General features: G+C 41.2%; 1 protein-coding gene across 1 annotated transcript; it reads left to right on the top strand.

The window, feature by feature from the left end:
* The first annotated feature begins 549 nt into the window (after positions 1 to 549).
* LOC144723447 (transcription elongation factor SPT5-like) lies at positions 550 to 21106 on the top strand. Its single transcript, XM_078602214.1, has 29 exons — positions 550 to 701; positions 1891 to 1997; positions 2340 to 2508; positions 3103 to 3168; positions 4047 to 4119; positions 4656 to 4724; positions 4958 to 5026; positions 5538 to 5568; positions 5674 to 5742; positions 6212 to 6463; positions 7046 to 7135; positions 7762 to 7832; positions 7995 to 8100; positions 8372 to 8465; positions 9249 to 9388; positions 10153 to 10308; positions 11004 to 11150; positions 11376 to 11522; positions 11985 to 12110; positions 12524 to 12608; positions 12740 to 12838; positions 13274 to 13379; positions 13951 to 14081; positions 14391 to 14499; positions 15052 to 15207; positions 15714 to 15879; positions 16472 to 16675; positions 18569 to 18664; positions 19295 to 21106. The coding sequence occupies exons 2-29, from the start codon at positions 1914 to 1916 to the stop codon at positions 19433 to 19435; spliced, it is 3252 nt and encodes a 1083-aa protein (XP_078458340.1). The 5' UTR covers positions 550 to 701; positions 1891 to 1913; the 3' UTR covers positions 19436 to 21106.
* The last annotated feature ends 1151 nt before the right edge of the window (positions 21107 to 22257 follow it).

Below are 22257 nucleotides of genomic sequence, written 5' to 3'. Positions count from 1 at the left end.
ACCAATTCAGACCTTATTGGTCACCCCGTGCCCTTATACATCTCAACTTTCATCCTACAAAGTCCCATAATATAGGTTATTCTTTGGGGGGGGGGGGGGGGGGGTTAGATTGCGTAAATATATAAATGTGGCGTTAAACCCGCCACAGCCAACTAGTAAGGGTTGTCACGTAAACAACGTGCCAGTTCGTCACTAGTACAGCACTAACCGGTGTGTTGGAGAGCAAATGCACAAAATGTACAATCCGAGTACGACGTTTCGCCAATAATTACAACTAGCTTCATCAGGCGACAGCCACGTTTGTTGCTGTCGCCTGATGTGTCGCCTGGTGGCGGGTTTAACGACACATTCACGCGATATAACCGCACAAAACACCCTATATTATGGATGATATTGGTCGCTAAAGCCTACGTGTTAATTAACGTGTTAATAAACCGTGTGGGGTTGACACGGGATGTGACCCCCGGCTCTTGCCCATGCGGGTCATTGTCAAGCCCATTGAGTCCCAGTGGAGCAGCGTGACAATTACCAAACGCGTTTCCTCCCAAAATGCGTCCCGGCTTCCGTCATCCCGACCGCCTCTTCAGTTAGCTTCCTCTGCCCGCGTTGGCGATTGACTGCGCCGAGACGCGGCGCGCAGCTTTTTGTGTTTGTTCACGAACAACTCGAGGCGCGGCGATTCGGCGAGCTGCTCGGGGCAGGTAAGGGCACCCGTAAAGCATCGCTGGAATCTTGACAGATGTTGAAAGTGTGGTCAAAACATTTGCGAAAATGTGTAGGCCTCGCTATCCTAGGCCCAGTGCAGGCTTTGCATAGCGTGCCCAGCGGCGAGGGTTTAAAACGGTAATGTTCGTAGTTTATCCGATCGGTTACATTTAACGCGTCTCGTGTTTTACACAGGCGTTAACGTGGTTGTGTTACTTGTGTAACGCGATGGCCGGCACCGTGAGCGCGTGTCGAGTTGACAGCTGCTGCTGCTTCTGAGTGCAGAAAGCCACAAAGTGCAGCGGCCTGCATTGAAATTAACGCGGCCGCGTGCGGCTGATTTGTTACTCCACTGCTGGATGACGGCCCCCGTCTGCCGTGTGGGGTTATTTGACCAGATGTCTGCATACTGGTCAGTGCGAGCTGGTGAAGATAACAGGACGCCAATTGATGTTTTGCTGCATTGTCCCTGTGCTCACGTATCATCCCCCATTATTGAAAGGGAGACACTTCACATTATGAACAGATATGTTATCTGACCTACAATCACGGGCTGAAGTTGGCCATGGGTCTCCCACACGAGTCAGAAGCTTCGTTAGTGAGAAGCAAAAACACAGGGAAAAGGAAGCCATACAATCAAAATAGTGTGGTCCATTTTTAAATACCCTATTAAAATAATATGGAGAATTTGGAGAAAACATTGTATTCAGAACCGCTACATATCTCCGACGAGTCTCCTCCATGCACTTGTTATTTTAACACTGAAAAATATGGAACCGTCGCTTTCACAATATTACATTTGTTCAGAGGAAAGTGTAATGATTAATTCGTGTGGCATCTTATCACTGTAACACGCTATGGAAACCTCCGCTTCAAATGAAGATTGGCCATTGGGTGAAATTTGAGGATGCGAGGTTTTCTATTGCACGTTCGTTTGAATGGTGAATTGGATAAGTTTTGTATTTCCGGAAGACCTCATCCATTAATACTAATACCTATGGAACCTTATATTGGTAGTAATTTAACAATAGTTAAAACATGAAAAATGCTTACATATTACAAACGTTTTTTAATTCAAGGAGTAAACCGGCAATACAAAATGCGGATCGGTGAGTGTGAATAGTTAACGTGAACATTGTGAATAAAGAATAGAGGTTGTGCTGCCTGTATTTATATTGTCATCAGGTGCCCGAGAGGCTGGGACAGCCATGTCGGACAGTGAAGGCAGCAACTCCTCGGACAACGAGGAGCAGGAGAGCTTCCACGGCAGTGAGGCCGAAGAGGCAGAGGAGGTGAGCTCCTTTATAACAACCAAAACTGTTGTTTAACGCACTAGTTGGCAGTAAACACATTGGTTAAACACATTAACCTATACACGTTTTTTGGTTTGTGTTGAGTTAGTTGCTCATGTCCAGATTAGCAAATTATATACCATTGACTAATATGACAGACTAAAATAAAACCTATGCTTAATTAACTTATTCAAGCAGCTTTAATGTTTTCATGATGAGTGTATCCTTTGTTTTAATAATTGTGGACATAACTTATCTTTAAAGTGCTAAATTACCCACAATTTGTTTTCCTGTTTTGGCTATTACCTCAACTCGTGAAGTCTTTTTCGTGTTGTCATAAAGGATGAACCCTCAGAGAAGGGCAGCGTTACTGGCAGCGATAAGGAAGGAGAAGGAGAAGGCGAGGACTTGGTAGATGAAGACGAGTATGATGAGGAGGAGGAAGAGGATGAGGAGTCGGGTCGGACAAGGAAGAAACCTCGTCACAGCCAGTTCATCTTGGATGAAGCTGGTAATGCACTTTAGCAGAACACCTGGCTCACATTGACAAATACATCAAATGTAGCATCTGACAGTTACGAGTTCAAATCATTGTTGATGATTTACTGTTTATCATCCATCTTGCATTAATAAAATATGTAACGATTTGTGACAAGTCTGTACTGTTATTCCTGTGCATTACCTGACCCCTACCATAGAAATGTGAATTGTTTTATCTTTGTAAAAACTGTCAAGAAATATTAACACAATAAATGTTCATCTAACAGGGGACACCAAACGATGAATTGGCACTGTTAGATACAAAACTTACTTGTGAAATTAGTTATTTTTTATCTAAATAACTTCATTATTAGTTTTTTATTGGTGTACTGATGATTGTCAAGTGATATACATGGCTATTGGTAAATTTCGGAACACGTTGCAAATTTGCAGTGAAATCAGATGGAATGTTAGTGCTTTATAATCTATAATAAAGCACTCGTTTTTAAAGCTTATACAATAATATAAATCAATCAGCCAATATCAGTGTGATCACATTGTATCTTGGCTATTTTTTTCTGTTGAAATGATGGGATTCATATGAGATGTTGGTGCTTTTCTGTAGATGTCGATGATGAATATGAGGACGACGAACAGTGGGAAGAGGGAGCAGAAGACATCCTTGAGAAAGGTTTGCACAGTCGTGGCAGTGCATTGGCAGTGTATATAGGGTTGATTTGCAATTGAGAATGGATGGCACTAAAACACACTGCGTTTCATTTCTTGTGAAGTTAAAATGATGCCAAAGTTTCCATACACAAAAGGATAATTTATTTTTGACTTCAATTTGCAGCAATATTCAACCAACGACTTGTTAGCTCTTTATACTGTTTCAGTATAATGTCTTGGACTTGTACAGTCCCACATGTTGATTATTACTTTGGCAGATTTGGTCATGTACTCTAAATGCAATTTAATTGTGTGTCATGGTGACTTCCATCCTGAGTTATTTGCACAACATTATTTCCCCCATCTCTCTTCTATTTCCTGCACCTTGCTTTGGGTGCTTATTAAACATTTTCCATTCTCCTGTTTTAATTTTTTTCCCTCCCATTTTGCCTTTTCATGAATGGTTGTGTTATTGTGCTGGTAATGTTTGGGTCAATGTGTGATCATCAATCCTGAGCAGAAGAACTTGATGGTAGGTTTTGATTTTGAAATATTTTTTTAACCTTTCGCATATCATTATTATGCATGTGCTAATTGATCTTGGACACTTGAGGAATGGTTTGTCATAGATTAAGGCGTTTTTTATACCTTGTTTTTACTTGCATGATTTACTGTGAAGGTTTCGTGCACTTTTGTTCTACGCACATTTGTTTGTCTATAATGACAATATTTGGATAATTATCTATGCTAAAACTGAAAGGGGTTGTATAAGGCAGAATATAAAAAAAAAACTAACCGGTTTTTGTTCATATTTGCTTATTAATAGAGTGCTCTTTAAAAACATATTACCCATATACTTTTAAGTCATATTTTAACACAATCCTTTGTACTTTTTTGTAGCCACAAACATTGATGATGTTCCGATTCGAAATGATGACAATTCTGGTGCGCGGAGGTTGCAGAACCTATGGAGGTAAGCCCTCTCCATGGAAAAATATGTTTTATTGCTCCTTGGATAAGGACACTTGTTTTGTGTAAGTTGTGTGTCATTACCATGCAGGCTTATGCAATCGTATCACAATCTAAACAGACAAACCCTAGATGTGCCACTATCAAATAAGTTATTCATTTATATGGGTATGTGTCTACAGATGTAAAAAGGCATCCTTTTTGCCAGAGTTTTGAATCTCCCAGCATGTTTTAGGGAATATGGCCCTTTGATGGTTTCTGTCTTCCTCAAGCGAATCTATCCTGGGGTTTGGTAAACACATTACATTGAATGTGCTCTTGGAAAACCAGCAGGAAATGTTTTACTGATTAACTTTATACAATGCTATTAGAGTTCATTGGTGGTTTTTTGCCAAGGTAGGGATGTCTGCCATTGCCATCTTGTAGCTGAATAATTGCCTTTGACAGAGCTCACTATATCTGGCATACTGGCTATTATATTTTTCTGAATTACAAAATAAAATTTGTATTGTATCGTAATTGTTCACTTTAATCTTTCAGGGAACAGCGTGAGGAGGAATTGGGTGAGTATTACATGAAGAAATACGCCAATAGCTCAACTGGAGAACAGTAAGTGTTTTGTTTTAATCATACACCGATACCAATGCAGTGTCCTGCAATATAAAATAAACATTCTGTTTCTTGTGTGAAAACTGCTAATTCATACTGTCTATTTGTGTTTAAAGTATCCATCCAGTATTATAAGAGCAATTAGTTTAATCACTTTAATGTGTTGGGACGCAATTGTTTCAGCTTTATTCCATATTAAAAGGTTTTTATTGTGATTTTTATATTTTTTTCAGCTATGGAGTTGGTGGTTCCGATGAACTATCAGATGACATTACTCAACAGCAACTTTTGCCTGGAGTCAAGTAGGATTTTTCCTTAATCTTCATTCCCTGTTGTAATAAACATTGAATTGAAGTGAACATTGTTCTACTTGTGTAACTGTTACGTCTAAGTAAAGGCGACCAATACAACTTTGTAATAGATTGTTCCTTTGTTTATATTTGAACAATAGCTTGGGTTCCACCTATACAAGTTTTAAAATTTGATATAAATTGATTGCGATTCAGCAAGTATTGCCGATGTCAATTTTATTGATTGACTTGATTGGGGGGGGAGGGGGTTGAAATACATTTCAAGGGTTTTTTTGCCATTGTAGTGAAAATAAATCTACAGTGGCTGGAGAGTTTTCGTGAAGAAGTTACATATCACATACGTTTAAGAAAATGTTATCTATGTAGTGATTGCATTCATATTTATTTTAAGCAGAAGAATATAATTTAATCATTCGTTACATGCTTGTATTACCTGTGATAACTAATTATGTACCACTTTTCTCACATTATTTTGGCTAACAAACCATGATGTGTTTTACAGGGATCCCAATTTGTGGACAGTGAAGTGCAAGGTGTGTGGAAGTATTGAACATTTACTTTAATTTGCGGATCTTAGCATAACGTAATTTGTCTCATTTGCAGTTTTGTTTAAATTGCTTTGTAATGTTCTGTTCAAGCTTGGCGAGGAGCGAGCCACAGCCATTGGACTGATGCGGAAGTTCATTGCTTACCAGTTCTCTGACACTGTAAGTGGTCTTTATTATCTTTGCACGAAACCACAACTTGTTACGCTTTACAAATGAGGGTAATGTCCTATCGGGTGCATTTCCTGTATCGTTATCGTTCGCCACCATATATATTTTCAAGCCCTCCTACATTTATGAACTGTCGGTATAATATCTTAAATCTGCATGAGATGCCCCGGAAAGTGAGATACACCCCCAAACTTGTGTCTGGTGTCAATAAAGTTTCACAATTCTTGTCTCGCACACACAGTCACATAACTGATTTATAAGACCCAACTTTATAATCTGGAGAATATGGTACAAGTCATTTTTCTGTAGCTGAAAACTATTCACCGTGTCACAATATTTATAAGTTAACAAAGTGCAGCGAATGCTGTTGTACCAGGGCACAGGCCAGTAACATTTACGAGGACACTTTGTTTATGCTGGGTGTCTTAACCATGTCCTTTTTGCTTCATTCACCTCACAGCCAATGCAAATCAAGTCCGTGATAGCTCCGGAGCACCTGAAGGGCTACATCTACATCGAGGCCTACAAGCAGACCCATGTGAAGCAGGCCATCGAAGGAGTCGGGAACCTGCGCATGGGCTTCTGGAACCAGCAGATGGTGCCCATTAAGGAGATGACGGATGTGATGAAGGTGGTGAATGAGGTGACCAACCTCAAGCCCAAGTCCTGGGTGCGGCTCAGGAGGGGCATCTTCAAGGATGACATTGCGCAGGTGCAGAGAAGCGTGTGAAGAGAAAAACAATTGCGAGGTCACTGGCTTCCGTCTGTGATGGTACTTGGGAGTATTTGCTTTGTGCCAGTAAACGCTGAATGCACCCGATCTTTATCAGGTCTCAGAAATGATACATGGATTGAGCCATGATAGTGCTTGGATGGGAGACCACTGTTAGCCTCGAAACACGCATGGTGTGGGGAGGCCCTTATTTAGTAGTAGATTGACCAAACATGTATACATGTACTCACGCCTATGCATTGCTTTTTAAACCTTAATATTTAGTCACATGGTGTAGTGGTGGGCTGAAAACAGGTGTAGGAAAGCTTTTGGTTAGTCCCTCAGACTGTAACTTTTGTTTATTCTGTTTTAAATTAAATAATCATTTGGTCTATATAGGCATTGTACTCTGTTTGCATATTTTTGCAGAATTAACTTCATTTTATATTAATAATATATTTATCTTAAAATAGTCACTGTTGTGACATGTACCACTGAACATTCTGGAGTTGCGCTAGAAACGTGCAGTGTGTTGTCCATTATTCTGAAGGTGGTGGTGATGATGATGTCATTGATTGCTAGGTGGATTATGTGGAGCCCAGTCAGAATACCATTGGGCTGAAGCTCATCCCACGCATTGACTATGAACGCATCAAATCCCGCATGAGCATGGTAAGTAATGTTTTAGTACAGATGATGCTCTATAACATTGTATTGAAACAAGGTAATTATGTGTATATAGTCTAAAGTAAATTTAATATATATATATTAAACGGTATTTAAATATGTTTAATCCCAAGGGCAGGATGAAGTACTCTTGGAAAATGTAATTTGATGATGAGAAAAACATACCAATGTGTGAAAAGAAGCGCATTCTTGATCTTTACCGACCCTGGCATGGGTGGAGTGTAACAATGAACATTGGAAAAAAGTGGAATAATATTGAAGATATGCCAGTTGGAAATTACTTTGAAAGACAGAGGAAGATATGGATCAGAGAAAAAAAACACAAAATAGAAACATTGACTGTTACGTAAGGTTGCAAGGGCTTTGTCAGGACACATTTATCATAGGAATGATAATGGACTAAACTGGTGGTGGAATGGCATTGTTGGACCTTAATGGATGGCGACAACATGAGGAGGCCTTCATCCACCAGTGCATAGGTAATATTTGACGAAGCAGATGATGGCGGCATTGCCAGGCACAATGATTAATTCCTTTTGTTTACACATTTCCTATATGTATTTAATATATTTTTGCAATAATACTCCCTACCGAATGCTTTGTAATTACAGAAAGACTGGTTTGCCAAGAGAAAGCGCTACAAGAGGCCACCACAGAGACTCTTTGACGTCGACAAAATAAGGTTCTTATCAATATTAACGAGCCGTGTTATAAAATGCAATCGGCAGTGCATAGAATACATGTGGTATAGTTCAATACAAATTAAATTTTGAATGCGTAAATTCAGCACACTTGTATGTAGCCTTTCCAAAATTGTGATGTCACCTGTTACATTGCCGCTCAGGTCTTTGGGAGGTGAGGTGACGTCAGATGGTGATTTTCTGCAGTTTGAAGGAAACAAATACACCCGAAAGGGTTTCCTCATTAAGGGCTTCGCCATGTCGGCTGTGGTGAGTTGCGGTGAAGACTAATACCCTGTTGGCTGCAGACTATAGCTACACTTGCATGTAATTAGTTTATTATTATGTATATTTATATGCACTCTGCTTTTTAAGTGTTGGAAGGCAACAATATAATGTTTAACGCAAGGAATATTGGAACAATAGAAACAATTTTCATTTAAATACATTTTTCTTGAAGTTTAGTGTGGTGTTACGGTCTGGGCAAGTGAGCATGACTATCTCTGAAATGACGGCTGATGATTCCTGCTGATTGATGCAGATCATTGAGGGAGTGAAGCCGACGCTGTCTGAGCTGGAGAAGTTTGAGGATCAGCCAGAAGGAGTCGATTTGGAGCTCGTCTCTGAAGCAAAGGGTAATGTTCATTGCTTAGTGAAATAATGTCAACATTTGACTCAAGCAATTTCATCGCAGACAATGTGGAAGTCATAGATTGAACATAAGTTGATAGGATATTTGATATTTGACGATGTGACCAGTGCCTTTTTTCATGTCACAGTGCATTTATACCTGGCCACTGCTTCCCTTATTAGAGATTTGGATAAACATGTCAAAGATTTCAAATAATAAATACAATGCTGAGAAACACTTAACCTTTGGTCACACCACATCACTTTAGTATGGATCAATGATCCTTGGCAATGGAAACATTAGTGAGCTAGCTTATTTAACATACCGTGCTTGATTCCTGTAAACGTGAACTTTCTTTTTCATTTGACTCTTGGCAAAAAACATGTATTTATCCATGACCAATAATGAAACACATTCTAAATGCTGTTTGTATAAAATTTTGTCCAGATTTGAATGTAGCCAAATGAAATTCAGACTTAGTATCTTAATTGGTGTAACCTGGATTAGAGGAATCCTCTGCAAGTGGTGACTCACACCATGGTCTGTGTTTCTGAGGTTAAGTTACCAATAAATGATTTCCCGAAAGTGCTACATTCATCCTTTTATGTGCATCTTTCCATTGATAAAACTTAACCCAAAAGTAGCAGCAAATTCATCCCATTGTTCATGTTTATCCGTTGCTGACCAGGGATAACAGGAGTTACTACCATAGATAATAGTGTACACCAATAGCCACCACCCCCCAATAGAGGAGCCTTACTATGTTGTGTTTGTTTATGCATGACAGGTAAAGGTGAGAAGGATCACAACTTCCAGCCTGGAGACAACGTGGAAGTGTGCGAGGGAGAGTTGATCAATCTGCAGGGCACAGTGCTCAGTGTCGATGGCAACAAAATCACAATCATGCCCAAGCACGAAGACCTCAAGGTGACGGGAAATGTTCATTTATCTCCCTGAAAAGTAATTGATACCGAGGTGTCTTATAAAGGGGCAGGACAAGTATTTAGCTATCCTTAGCCGCTCTATTAAGGTTATGAATATTGTGTATACTGTCTAAAATGACATAAGGGAATTAAACACCTTGTTTCTGGTTCTATGTCTGGCTTGGTAGCAATCAGAATGAAATTGCGATTGCATTAACATGATTGTCACATTATCACATGTAGCAAAACATTAATAATTTAGATTTAAATGACTGCATGCATCAAATAAAACACTAAAATGTCAACAACTGGAAATAAAGTTCGAAAAACAAGATATTTCAGGATTGCTGTAATGTCAGAAGAATACATGAACGATTTGAAGCATATATTGAGCATAATACTGGCAGCCCACCTCCAAAGAATGACCATATCCTCTCCCTCCCCTCCAGCCAGTGAGCAAATATTTTTTCAAACATAGTTTGATAGGATAACCTACGCCTTTGTGTGGGATACACGGGCTGGGGTGCAGGAGGGTGAATGGGGAGAGGTGTAATGTAAGCACACACAAACCCGGCTGAACGCTTTGGGATGCCGGTAACGTCATCACGAAGACGTGCGTGTTGGCAACGCCACCGCACACGCACGCTTACCCCCGTGCCAGTAATCCAGCCAGGCAGCCAGCAAAAAAAGTCCAATATATAGTTTGATATTACTACCCATCAAGTCGATGCAGGTATTGTAAGCCAAATGGATCTTGTTTGCATATAGGACCCGCTCGAGTTCCCAGCGCATGAACTGCGCAAGTACTTCAAGATTGGCGACCACGTGAAGGTGATCGCGGGCCGATACGAGGGCGACACAGGACTCATCGTGCGAGCAGAGGAGAACTTTGTCATCCTCTTCTCTGACCTCACCATGCACGAGGTAATTCCTCTCGCAATTCCAGTGTTCTGCTATTCTGTGATACTATATTGTTTTAAATTATAAGACGCATTTTCCCCTGAATTTTAAAGCACCTTAGAATCTTCAGAATACGTTTGTCTTCCAGAATCGAGTTGCTTGGAATTCTCTTTCGCAAAACGATTCTTCGTCGCAATAAAATAACACAGAGGATTCGACAACAAGACATTCAGAATAATCTACCAGAAATATGTCGCGAATGAATTTTAAAGCAGCTCATTCATAATAATTTCATAGAAGGTGGCTTTTATAGGAATTTTTATTTAACAACTTTTTTTATCCAAATAACAATTTGGAGGTGCGTCTTACTTTCCAAAGCATTTTATAATCTGGAGAATACAGTATCAGTAATGTTGCCATTGCACTCATTGATGCTCGTTGAAATATTTCTGCATATATCAAACCAAGTTTGCATTTTTGTGTACTTTATATTTTATGAAATTGACTGATTTCATGCTCATTCACTTGTGTAAAACATGTTATCATATATGAACTACATAACAAATTCGGGTGCATTCCACATTCCAGATGTTTTCGTCTCAAGTTTAAATCTGACATATTATTGGGTTGCTGTGTGAGAGTCTGAGCATATTGCAGCTTGCTTTACTGATGAGCGAGTGCCGCCCCTACGTCATCCCCCCCCCCCCCCCCCCCAACAGCTCAAGGTGCTGCCACGTGACCTGCAGCTGTGCTCGGAGACGGCGTCGGGCGTGGACTCAGGCGGGCAACACGAGTGGGGCGAACTGGTGCTGCTTGACCCACAGACCGTGGGCGTCATTGTGCGCCTGGAGAGGGAGACCTTCCAGGTCAGCCGAGCCACGACTTGCCGCATAGCAGCAGCGGTTGATGTCGATGGCCGCTTTCTAGACGTCAAAATGTTCAACCCTGGAGGTGGCCACGTGGCTTAAGTTGCTAAACACCATGTCGGAAAAGAAATCTGGCACCACTGAATTACTGGTTTCGATTTCAGGCAGTGTTCAACATCCCAGTCCTCTTGCTAACTGTTATGGGTGTGGCCTTTGTGCGCCCAGGTGCTGAACATGTATGGCAAAGTGGTAACGCTGAAGCACCAGGCGGTGACGAAGAAGAGAGACAACCGGCACGCTGTGGCTCTTGACTCGGAGCAGAACAACATCCAAGTGAAGGATATCGTCAAGGTTATTGATGGTCCCCATTCGGTACGTTTTGTCCATTTGATTGCTACAGAAATTTTGTATTAAATATTGTTGGAATTTTACCATTTACGGATTAGTTTCTATCACTCTTCTGACATTATTTCAAGACAGACTAAGCATTTTTTTATTGAGGCAATTTTTTTATTATTTTGTTTAAATCAAGAACCACATATAAAGTATGCCTGACTGTAATATCTTTGAACTTTTTAAAAAAAAATTGGTTATTCTGGTTTGAAATTTGATTACACTTTCAATTTGTTATTTAAATGAATTGAGAACCAAATGTGATCGATACATGTTGCAAAGAAGACCTCGATGTGATATCCTCGGATCTTGTAGAATTTTGTAATTAAGCCTTGTTCCCTTCAGAAGCAAACGCCTAACATGTGCTGGAGGATTGCCCAGGGAAGCCTGAGAGAGTGGATAACAGGATTGGTCATCGGTTTGGTTTGTCTGCTGTGGCAGGGCCGAGAGGGCGAGGTGAGGCACCTGTACCGCAGCTTTGCGTTCCTGCACTCAAAGAGGCTTGTGGAGAACGGAGGCATGTTCGTGTGCAAGACTCGGCACGTGGTGCTGGCTGGTGGGGCCAAGGTAGGAATCTTCTCATTCGTTGTGTTTGGTTTCTGTCGTTGTTTTACTGCAATGGCACCTGTTTATTGTTCCAGAGAGGAATGCACTATGCAAATCTGACGGGTTTGAGTTCATTGCATATTCGGATAAATCCCACACAACAGTATTGTTGTGTACTAATGTGATGTGATTTTCTGACTTTGAGAAGTTACAATGGGCCACATAAAACTGTATTATAGTATTAAAAGCATATGCGTGTAATACCGCATTGGGATATATTTTCTTGGAGATACTATATACCATGTGGCCGTGGCTCACAAAATAAAGCATCTATGATTTTTTCATTGAAGAAAACGAGGTTGTACAGTGCTACGATTTTGTACTTTTGGTTGATGTCTTCACTTACATTTGCTGCCCTTGTCCACTCTGTGCAGCCGAGAGATGTGACCAACTTTTCAGTCGGGACATTTGCCCCCAAAAGCCCTCGCCTCGCCAGTCCTATGCATCCCAGCGGAGGAGGTGGGTGCAACAACTTTTTACATCTTAATCAACAAATGAATTGGTCAACACAGCTGTGTTGACTTGCAAGACCCTGGAGTTGAATCTACATTGCTATGTTTGATTTTTCTTTGGCATCTTGAATGGCACAGGAATGCAGAGAATGCAGCAGAACATGGGCCGTGGGAGAGGCCGCAGAGACACGGAGCTCATTGGGCAGACGGTGCGCATCACCCATGGCCCTTACAAAGGTAACGGATGTGTATTATGAAAGAAACTAAAAAGAGGGCTCAAGTTTTAGAAATTATGTCTGATAAATGGTATACAACCCTTTATCAGCCCATTGGTAGATTAAGGTCTCCAGACATTGTGTTGAATGTGGAAGTGTTGTGACCTTAAGTCACCTCGCTGGTTAATGTTTGCTGGTTAATGGCCCAGGACAGATATCACTCGCCACTGATGTTTTCCTTGGCTGGGAATCAAAATTACGTCACCATTTTTAGAGCAATACACTTAACTGTTCCACCACCGCTCGTCTGAAACAAAGATGGGTCATGAATGTCACAAGAGCTGCCTTGGCAGGCGCACGTGAGTGCACATCATGTGCAATGCGTGTAAATGTGGGTTCATTACGATGGCCAGTTGCATGAGCAGCTGTTGCAAGAGGTGTTGCACTCTCTCCTCAGGATACATTGGTGTGGTCAAGGACGCGACGGAGTCGACCGCTCGTGTTGAGCTGCACTCAACGTGCCAGACCATTTCAGTGGACAGGACCCGCCTCCATTCTATGCGGTGCGTTTTGTTTGTCTTATCGAATACATAAACCGCACTGTTGAGGGAAACATACTCTTTGCATATGTACACACATTTGTAATAGACATCAAAGACATTACACAGCTTGCTGAGACATTGATCACATCATGCCATCATAAGCAAATTAATATTCATATTACAGTTTTTTCACCAAAGCAAAACATTTTATTTCACAATGAATCATTTACAACCATTTTGAATCCACTGTTGAATTAATTTCTTCCCACACCGTGGTGGTTATATGACCTCGCTTGCCAGAAGTTTTATCTGTGGTCAAGAATTGACCTCTAGTCGTCAGTTTCATAGCACAGTGCGCGTGCTAACTACTGCCAACACTTCCTCCCATTTACTGTAGAGGTGGTGTAAAACAAAATATCTGGTCATTAATTTTTCACGAGGTGAGCATTACCTCGTGTTACCATGAATCATATTTTATATTTACTATCAACTACTAACCACCATAGTTTCACCTCTTTCACCACCACATAAGTCTGTTAAATCTTTCATATTGTATGAGCAGCTTGTTTGTGTGGTCCATGTGCATGTCTAGGGATGGGATCAGGAGGACTGGCCAGACATCCACGTATGGTCGCACACCCATGTATGGCTCCCAGACTCCGATGTATGGGTCTGGCTCACGCACGCCAATGTATGGATCGCAGACGCCCCTGCATGATAGTGGTAAGCCCTGTGTACATGTGGTGTTTTTTTCATTTGTAACTTTAATGAAGCTTTGAAGACTGCTATAATAGGTGTGGCTTATAATAACGTTTGCTATAGCTTATGAAATAATAAAATCGTACATTTTATGCAGTGCCAGCTGGCAATTATGGAACACGTCTGCATGTGCAAAGTCAGTTTTCTTTTTATTTAGCATTTTGCTCTGTGTTTTGATAACTGAAGTTAGTAAATGAAAATATCAATTAAATTACAAGATATATTTTTAGTTGCGTATCCTTTCCCAATTTTAACGTGCGATGTTTAATGTAGCCGGCAACAGGACGCCGCACTATGGCTCCCAGACACCACTGCACGATGGGAGCCGTACACCGGGACAGAGTGGAGCCTGGGATCCCAGCAATGCTAACACCCCATCCAGGTACATTGAGTCACTGGTACTTCATTGTGTCAAGAACAACAGTGGTGATGAAACAGGAGTGTAGTGTACATTGAGCATTTTGCTATAAAATGTAAAGCCAGTTCAATATCTCTTAGAGGTTAATTTTGGCATCCACCAATTTGGATACCCGTTTCCACAACTTGGGGAATTTAGATTGTTAAGTTGTCAACTCGGAAGTGTTTGAATGTTTTGCAGAATGTATTTAATAATAAATTATGTATCCAGGAAAGACACAGACTTTTAGGACTTTGTCATGATAATTATGTATTGTGATGTTTGTGTATTTCCACAATTAGTATTTTGCTTTTGGCAGGACACCACAGTACCCAGAAAAAAACATGCATGTTATTGGATGACTTTCAAAATATGCACAAATTTATTAGGTCTCCTGGCTTCCTACATGTTGTAGGTTGGGAGTTCACATGTATGATCATCTCCGTGTAAGCCACTAGCTCCACAGGTGTGCGACACCATGCTCGGTGACTTGAAGAAGCTGGAGAGTGTGTGACAGTTTTCTCTGTTCGTGTTTAGGCAAGATGACGATTTTGAGTACACATTCGATGAGCCATCACCATCTCCACAGCCCTATGGGGGCCAGTCCACACCGCAGACGCCAGGGTACACAGATGTGCCCTCCCCTCAAGTCAACACCACCTACAACCCGCAGACGCCTGGCACACCGGCCCTGTGAGTCGTCTTACGCTGAGCACCCAAAGCCCACACGTACACTTTACATGTAAAGATAGCGATTATGCTCTGTGTACATTCGTTGTGGCGGTTATGAAATCTAGGTATCTATGCCCTTAAAATGTATATCGCAGGTATTTCCATCAACTGCTCCAGACAATTTGAAATGATTAACTGCACATACTTGAGTCGTTATTTCGTTGCTTACATCTTACTCTTGGTAATTGAAGTGTGATGAGCAATCATATATTAAAATAATATTTTTTTGTCAACCGCAGTCAAAGCAGGTCATCGAGTGGGGCAACAGTATGTTGATCCTTTAATGATTTCTTGCTATGTTTTTTATATGAAATTAAAACATGTTTAGAAGTTGCCTAAAAGTCAATCGATTTGATAATTTCATATCTTATAATTCCCATGCAGCATACAGCTCATAGCACTTGTAATGTACTAAACAAGGACCAGTAATAACATCTTTTCAACCTTCCCTTTTAACATGTGTGAAGGTACAACACGGATCAATACTCCCCGTACCCGACGCCCTCGCCGCAGGGCTCGTACCATCCGACGCCGAGCCCACAGAGTTTCCATCCAGCACCCAGCCCCATGGGTTACCAGAACACGCAGTCACCTGCCAGCTTCCATCCGACTCCATCTCCCATGGCATACCAGGTGAAGATTGGGAGTGCGACAATTCACAGTCCACATTTTCCCGTTTGAGATGACTTTACAAGTGAACCTTATGGCAGGACCCGAATAAACGGAAGTCAAAAATCGTAATTAATAAAAAAAAAATTGTGGACTCCGTCCCACTGCGCACATAAACGCCGCGACCCGCCTGGCACGGATCATTCTGTTGTCATGTCCAAGCGCAGCGAGGACGGAATACGCAGAAGAAACAAAACTTTGAAACGTTGATTAGCGCATCGTGTAGAGCTCGTCGAGAGGAATAGATCGCCGTGTCGTTTATGCGAGAGCAGTTTATGCGAGAGCCGGGGGCTTATGGGACCCCGGGGTCCCGCCATAAGGTTCAAGTGCACTTCTACCTATAGACTATCACGCTCCCAATAGCCTTCTGAGAAAGTTAATCGTAATAGTTTAAGTTGCACACAGCCATTGCTTGTGTGGATTTCCTTACGACTGAGATGTCTGGCATTAGTATATCGATTTTCCACTGCGATCAATGATCGATGTCAGTGGATAGGAGTGTTGCGGAACTGCTCGAGTTTTAACAAACATCACGATGCCTCCTGCTGCTTCACAGTCCAGCCCCAGCCCGAGCCCGCTGGGCTACAGCCCCATGACGCCGGGCGCAGGCTCGCCAGCCGGATACAACCCGCTCACACCAGGCTCCGCCATCGACCCCAGCACGGCCGATTGGCACACCATCGATATCCTAGTGGGCGTGCGCGACAGCTCGCCTGATACCCAGCTTGTGGGGCAGAAGGGAGTCATACGCAGCATCTCGGTGAGTAACCCACTTCTCTCCCCCACCCCCAACCTCCTGTTTTTTTTACAAGCTTTGGTATCACATCTCACTAAAGCCACTATTTTTTTGCTACTGATGAGGATTGTATATTTTGAAAGTGTTTAGCATGGGATGTAAAGCTATTTTATAGTAGGTTGACCCTGCCCTATGAGTAACATTCATTAACCATTAGACTGTATTATGGGGGCCCAAAGTAGGTTTTTGGGTTTTTTTTATTGGTATAATCATAGACTTGACTATATTTGTTTGATATTTCAGCAATTCAGCCCTTCTTAAACATCTTGAGTATTTACATGAGCCACCCATCCAGTTATGTATATTTTAGTTGGAGCGTTTGCCAACTTTGTCTGGTTTGAGTGCTGACTGTATTTCATGAAGGTACAGTAAAGACTAGAATCAAGCATGTGTTGCGATGCAAACGCCAACACCTATTTTTGTAATTGTCTGGGTTATTTGGCAAGCGCTGGAGTGCTTCATTTAGATAGCGTTTGTCTGAAAGCACCTCTCGGTAGTTCAGTAATTAAACTGTTTTCCACTAGATATTGACACGGTGGCATTTGTGAATGTTTTCTGTTTTATTTAATAAAGGCAAAATGTAAACATGAATCATCTAATCTGTATAAATTGTTCCGCTCAAAATGTGCCCCAACCGGAGATTAAGCCACCTTGTTTAGTCGTAACTAGAGTGCCAAGCCTAACGTTTGCAGCTGGTGCAATGTCAGGATGTCAGGTTTTATAGCCCTCGTATAGTTCATAGTTTTATATCCTTCTGACAAGTGAGAGCAGGAGTAGGGGGCCAACAAGTTATATTCCTCATTCCATCTCAAACGGCCCCAAACAACCTTATCCAGTACTTGCGAAGAGACTAACTCAAGAGCTCTTATTGTTTGACTGATATTTGTTTTATTCCTTTTTCAAGTATTTTGAGGTTTTGGTCATACTCAAAATGGTTTTCTTTTATGGCTAGCTTGCATTTGTTTACAATAGCCAACTTGTTATTGTCTAAAGGCTCAAAGGCCAGACAACACACCATTGTATAGGTTTTATAGGCTAATATTTACCATCTATTCATAATACAGGATTTTGGGGTTAGATCACGTAAATATATAAATGTGGTGTTAAACCCGCCACCACCCGACACAGCCAACTAGTAAGGTTTGTCACGTAAACAGAACGTGGCCAATTCGTCACTAGTACAGCACACCGGTGTGTTGGAGAGCCAAGCCACAACATTTCCAATCTGAGTTCGATGTTACGCCAGTAGTTACAACTAGCTTCATCAGGCGACTGCCAGATTTGTGGCGAAATCCTCCTGTTCGGTTCCTAAAATAGTGGCAGAACATGCATGCCAACAAGGACACTCAATTTATTTTGAAGTTCTGTGCAAATCTAGTTCCTCCTGGCCAAGACTAATTAGATAATCTATAGAATTGAGAGAAGTAAAAAATAATTTAACCGTTCCGATATTCACAGACTTAGTGTTGCTTGGAAGCGAATCATCAAATAATATAATACATTTTCCTTTGAAAAATAAATAATATAAATTCCTGCAGTCACAAAAGCTTTAAGTCAAAATATAAAACATTGTTCAAATGCATGCCTATACTGGATGTATTTTATTCATTGTCAGCTTAACAGGCCACAACCTGCTGATGATACTCGGTTAAATCGGTTGGTTTGAGGACATTCGGTTAAATCCTTGATGTGACAATCGCTACTGGGTTACGCCGATTATGAAGGACTGTTGCCTTGAAAATTAAACTTGATTTCATTTATATGATTAAACCCAATTGTCTTTTTATGTGAATGAGTGGTATCAGACTTTGTGAATGTAAAATGTATTATTAATCACTGTTCCCCTTCTCTCTGCAGGGTGGAATGTGCTCCGTTTACCTGCCTGACAGCGACAAAGTAGTGAGCATTGCCAGTGACCATCTAGAGCCAGTTATCCCTGCAAAATATGACAAGGTAAGAAAATATGTAGTCTGCGTGAGCAATCGAGTGTGTTCAGCAAGGGCTTGACATGAAAAATGTTGAGAGAATGAGCAATAAAATTCAACTAAGTTGAATATCCACAACTCCTTGTATCCACATGTTGTGCAAAGAAATCATCCTGTTATCCGTGGGTTATTTGCATTTTGTTATTCTCAGATAAGACGAGTACATTTTAAGATAACCCTGCGGGTAACAGATAACAGTATCTGCGGTATTGGTCCCCCATAGCACTTGGGATAAGAGGAGTTCCGTAGGTTTGTTTATTAATTGTTTTCATCTTATTTATAATTACATTAGAATAAAAACACAAACATTTAATATTGGTTCCCAAACATTCACAAACCTGCAACGACTCGCGTGGTCAAGTATGGGTCACGGTGAGGCCTTCGTCTCGAAGTAGACTGATAAAGGTCTGTAAGTTGGTAAAAAAAAACATTTACATATCGATAAGATATACAAAGTTACGTGACCAAGGGTTTAATTTTGACAATCGGTTTGTTATATAGAATGAACGAGACTTTTTTTAATTGAGGTGTGCATAGATTTTTTTTTCCATCTTCTCTTTTGCAACTTCAACGACCATTTGGGTGCTTTTGGTTCCAGGTCAAGGTGATCCTGGGCGAAGATCGTGAAGCAACTGGGACTTTAATCAGCATCGACGGAGAGGATGGCATCGTGCGCATGGAGCTGGACAACCAGCTTAAGATCCTTAACCTGCGCTTCCTGGGCAAACTGGAGACCTAACCCAGCTGTGCCCCCACACCGAAGCAGGCGGCACATCGGTTTGTGAACATAGAAATGTGAGTGGGTCATAGCCCCACAAATGTTTAGGTGGTCCCCACTCTCTCCCCAACTGTTCCGATTCTTACTTAGTGTTGCAATAACAAAGGACATGTGATTGTGACAGCATTTCAGAAGCACTTCCTTGCAATGCACCAGTAAATCTGATAAAGAGCATTTTTGGAAGGTATTGTCCAGTTTATTGGACAATACATGGCCACACTTTTTAAAACTCATAGTTATGCCTGATTTTTCCTTTTTCAGATCTTATATTTTTCAGAGCCATTATAATGCAGTTTCAAAATATGCTCTTGTAATATTTTGATTTCTTACCTGGTCTTGTATTAAATTGCAAATGTATACAATGTACGGATTATGGTGTGGACAGTCCTGAGGCCACACATTATATTCAAATCGACTTTGTCAACTCATGTCCATCTAATTGCTTGGGTTGTCCAAATTCCCAACTTATGTGTTTATGTATTTGTGGTTGATATGCACCACGGAATATAGCTCCACAACTTTTTTCATTTTACCCTTATTGTACACGAGACATAAATATGTTCAGATTGGGGTGAGTGGGAACATGGTTGTTGTAAAGACTAAACAGTTGGCAAACTTGTTTATAAAACATATCCGAGCATGTTTGCCAAAAGGTCCTTGTTTGATAAATTTATGTTCAGAGCTTCAACATTTTGATTACAGCTTTGGTCGTGACCTTGCTTGTTTAACAAGCACTGATCTTATGTTGAAGCAGAAGTATTTGTTCCTTTGAATATTGCTTGCTTTCAAGTTCATTTGTGTTTGCATCAAATAATTGCAAGCCACATTAACATTTAACGTGTGAACATTTCTCTTTCTATTGCCAGTTTGATATTGAAATAGAATACTTGTCTTGATGAAAGTCTAATGGGAAAACCTGCAATCGAAGACATAGCAATGATGCAATTATCAGTGGTATGTTGCATTTAAATTGTTCTCAGAAATGTCACCATACAGTTCATAAGGGAGTACATAATTGTGTAAGTTAATTACATTTGGGAAGCATTGTTCTAAACAAATATAAACTGAAAGCATGGTCCACTTGCATTATGGTTCATCTCCCAGAAACAGTGCCTGCTGAAAAGATGCCATTTGTTAGAATGAGATACATTCAATGAAAGTACGTTGCAAAATAGTTTGTGTAATTACCGAACAGTACACTGCAATAGTTTACCCGGAGGTTAAAACAGTTTCTGTAAATGTTGCAGTGCGACTAAAACCGAACTAAATTTCAATGTCCAGTTTAAATTATCAACTAACCATTGTAGAAATAGGTGCCATTTTATTTTAGAATAGTCTTGTATTTAGAGCTGTAATTCACATGATTTTTCTTTTGACATGTAATCGTGTGCTCTGTTATTTGCTTATATTGTACCAGTGGTAGTAGCCATTAACCCTACGTGTAATATTGTTAAAATACAGCATTTATGTCACAGAAGTTGCAACATTGTAAAATTCGTCCCGATACTGTTTGAAAGCAAGTACAGTAAAGTGCTTTGGCCGTCTAATATGTTGAACATGGTGAGCTGTAATTAACCTTGGTTAAGTCTGTTCACTTATAACTCTGGATGTATAATAAAACAATAAAACACATCTTGACAAGCGGTGTGATGTTAATCGATAGTATAATTATTCTGTGATGCGTTCAGTTTTTCCCCAAATCGTGAAGTGCACATACTGTGACAATCGCCCACAATGCGCCCGATCCCGTCTCACCTCTTCAGTTAAGCAGGGTTTGAATCTGCAAAGTGCTTGGATGAGTGACCACCATAGCCAAAGGGAAGGTGTATGCTTTGCGTATTCGAGCAGTACGGCCAAAGCGCACAGTTGTGTCTGCCGCCTTCAAAGTGCACCTTGCACCTTTCAAAGAATTCCGAATGAGGCGTTTATTGTGGATGTCCCCGTTTATTCCACTTTGTTCGCACAGCGGTAGCGTTCCTCCGGGTCTGGGTTTAAAATCCTCGTTTAATGGTGACAGCAGTGGAGTCTCCGAAGGGTTGGTTTGGATCTGGGATGCAAGAAGTCGTGGGTTCGATACCCCGACCCTGATGGCTGTTGTATATTTGGAGTTTGAATGTTTCTCTCCCCGTGGTCGCGTGGATTTTTTTTCTCCGGGTCCTCCGGGTTTTCCCTCCACATTTAGAAACGTGCGTTTAGAATATTTGGCTGCGAAACATTTCCACATGATGAGCCACTTCGTTGAGCTATCATTTGTAGCCAGGTCGCTTCTGAAAAATAACTAATAGCTCAATGGGCTTTACCGAGTAAATAAAATAAAAGTTTAGTTTTAGTTTATTTATTTTAGTGATTTTCTTTCCTACACTTTGCGTTCTGCTCGGGTTTTATTTTTATGTTTGTGGTAACTTTCTGACCCGCCGCGACTGGACATCTGTAAAAAAAAGCTTCATATCTCATGACATTTCTCCAGTCTAAATAAAGAATGAGTGAAAACAAGAGCTTCATCGCCCTTCGGATTTCTCCAGTCTCAATAAAGATTGTGATGGCGAGGAGACGACGTGGGTCCTGTCTCCCACAGCAAGACCAAGACGGCAACGTGTCGCGTGGTGACGTCACCCCCCCCCACCATCTCCACCCCCCCCACCATCTCCACCCCCCCCACCATCTCCACCCCCCCCACCATCTCCACCCCCCCCACCATCTCCACCCCCCCCACCATCTCCACCCCCCCCACCATCTCCACCCCCCCCACCATCTCCACCCCCCCCACCATCTCCCCCCCCCCA

Source organism: Lampetra planeri, chromosome 18 (genome assembly GCF_965212315.1).
Source record: "Lampetra planeri chromosome 18, kcLamPlan1.2.h2, whole genome shotgun sequence".
Lineage (NCBI taxonomy): Eukaryota > Metazoa > Chordata > Hyperoartia > Petromyzontiformes > Petromyzontidae > Lampetra > Lampetra planeri.
Note: the sequence above shows the minus strand (reverse complement) of the source record. Positions and strands in the feature narration are given on the sequence as shown.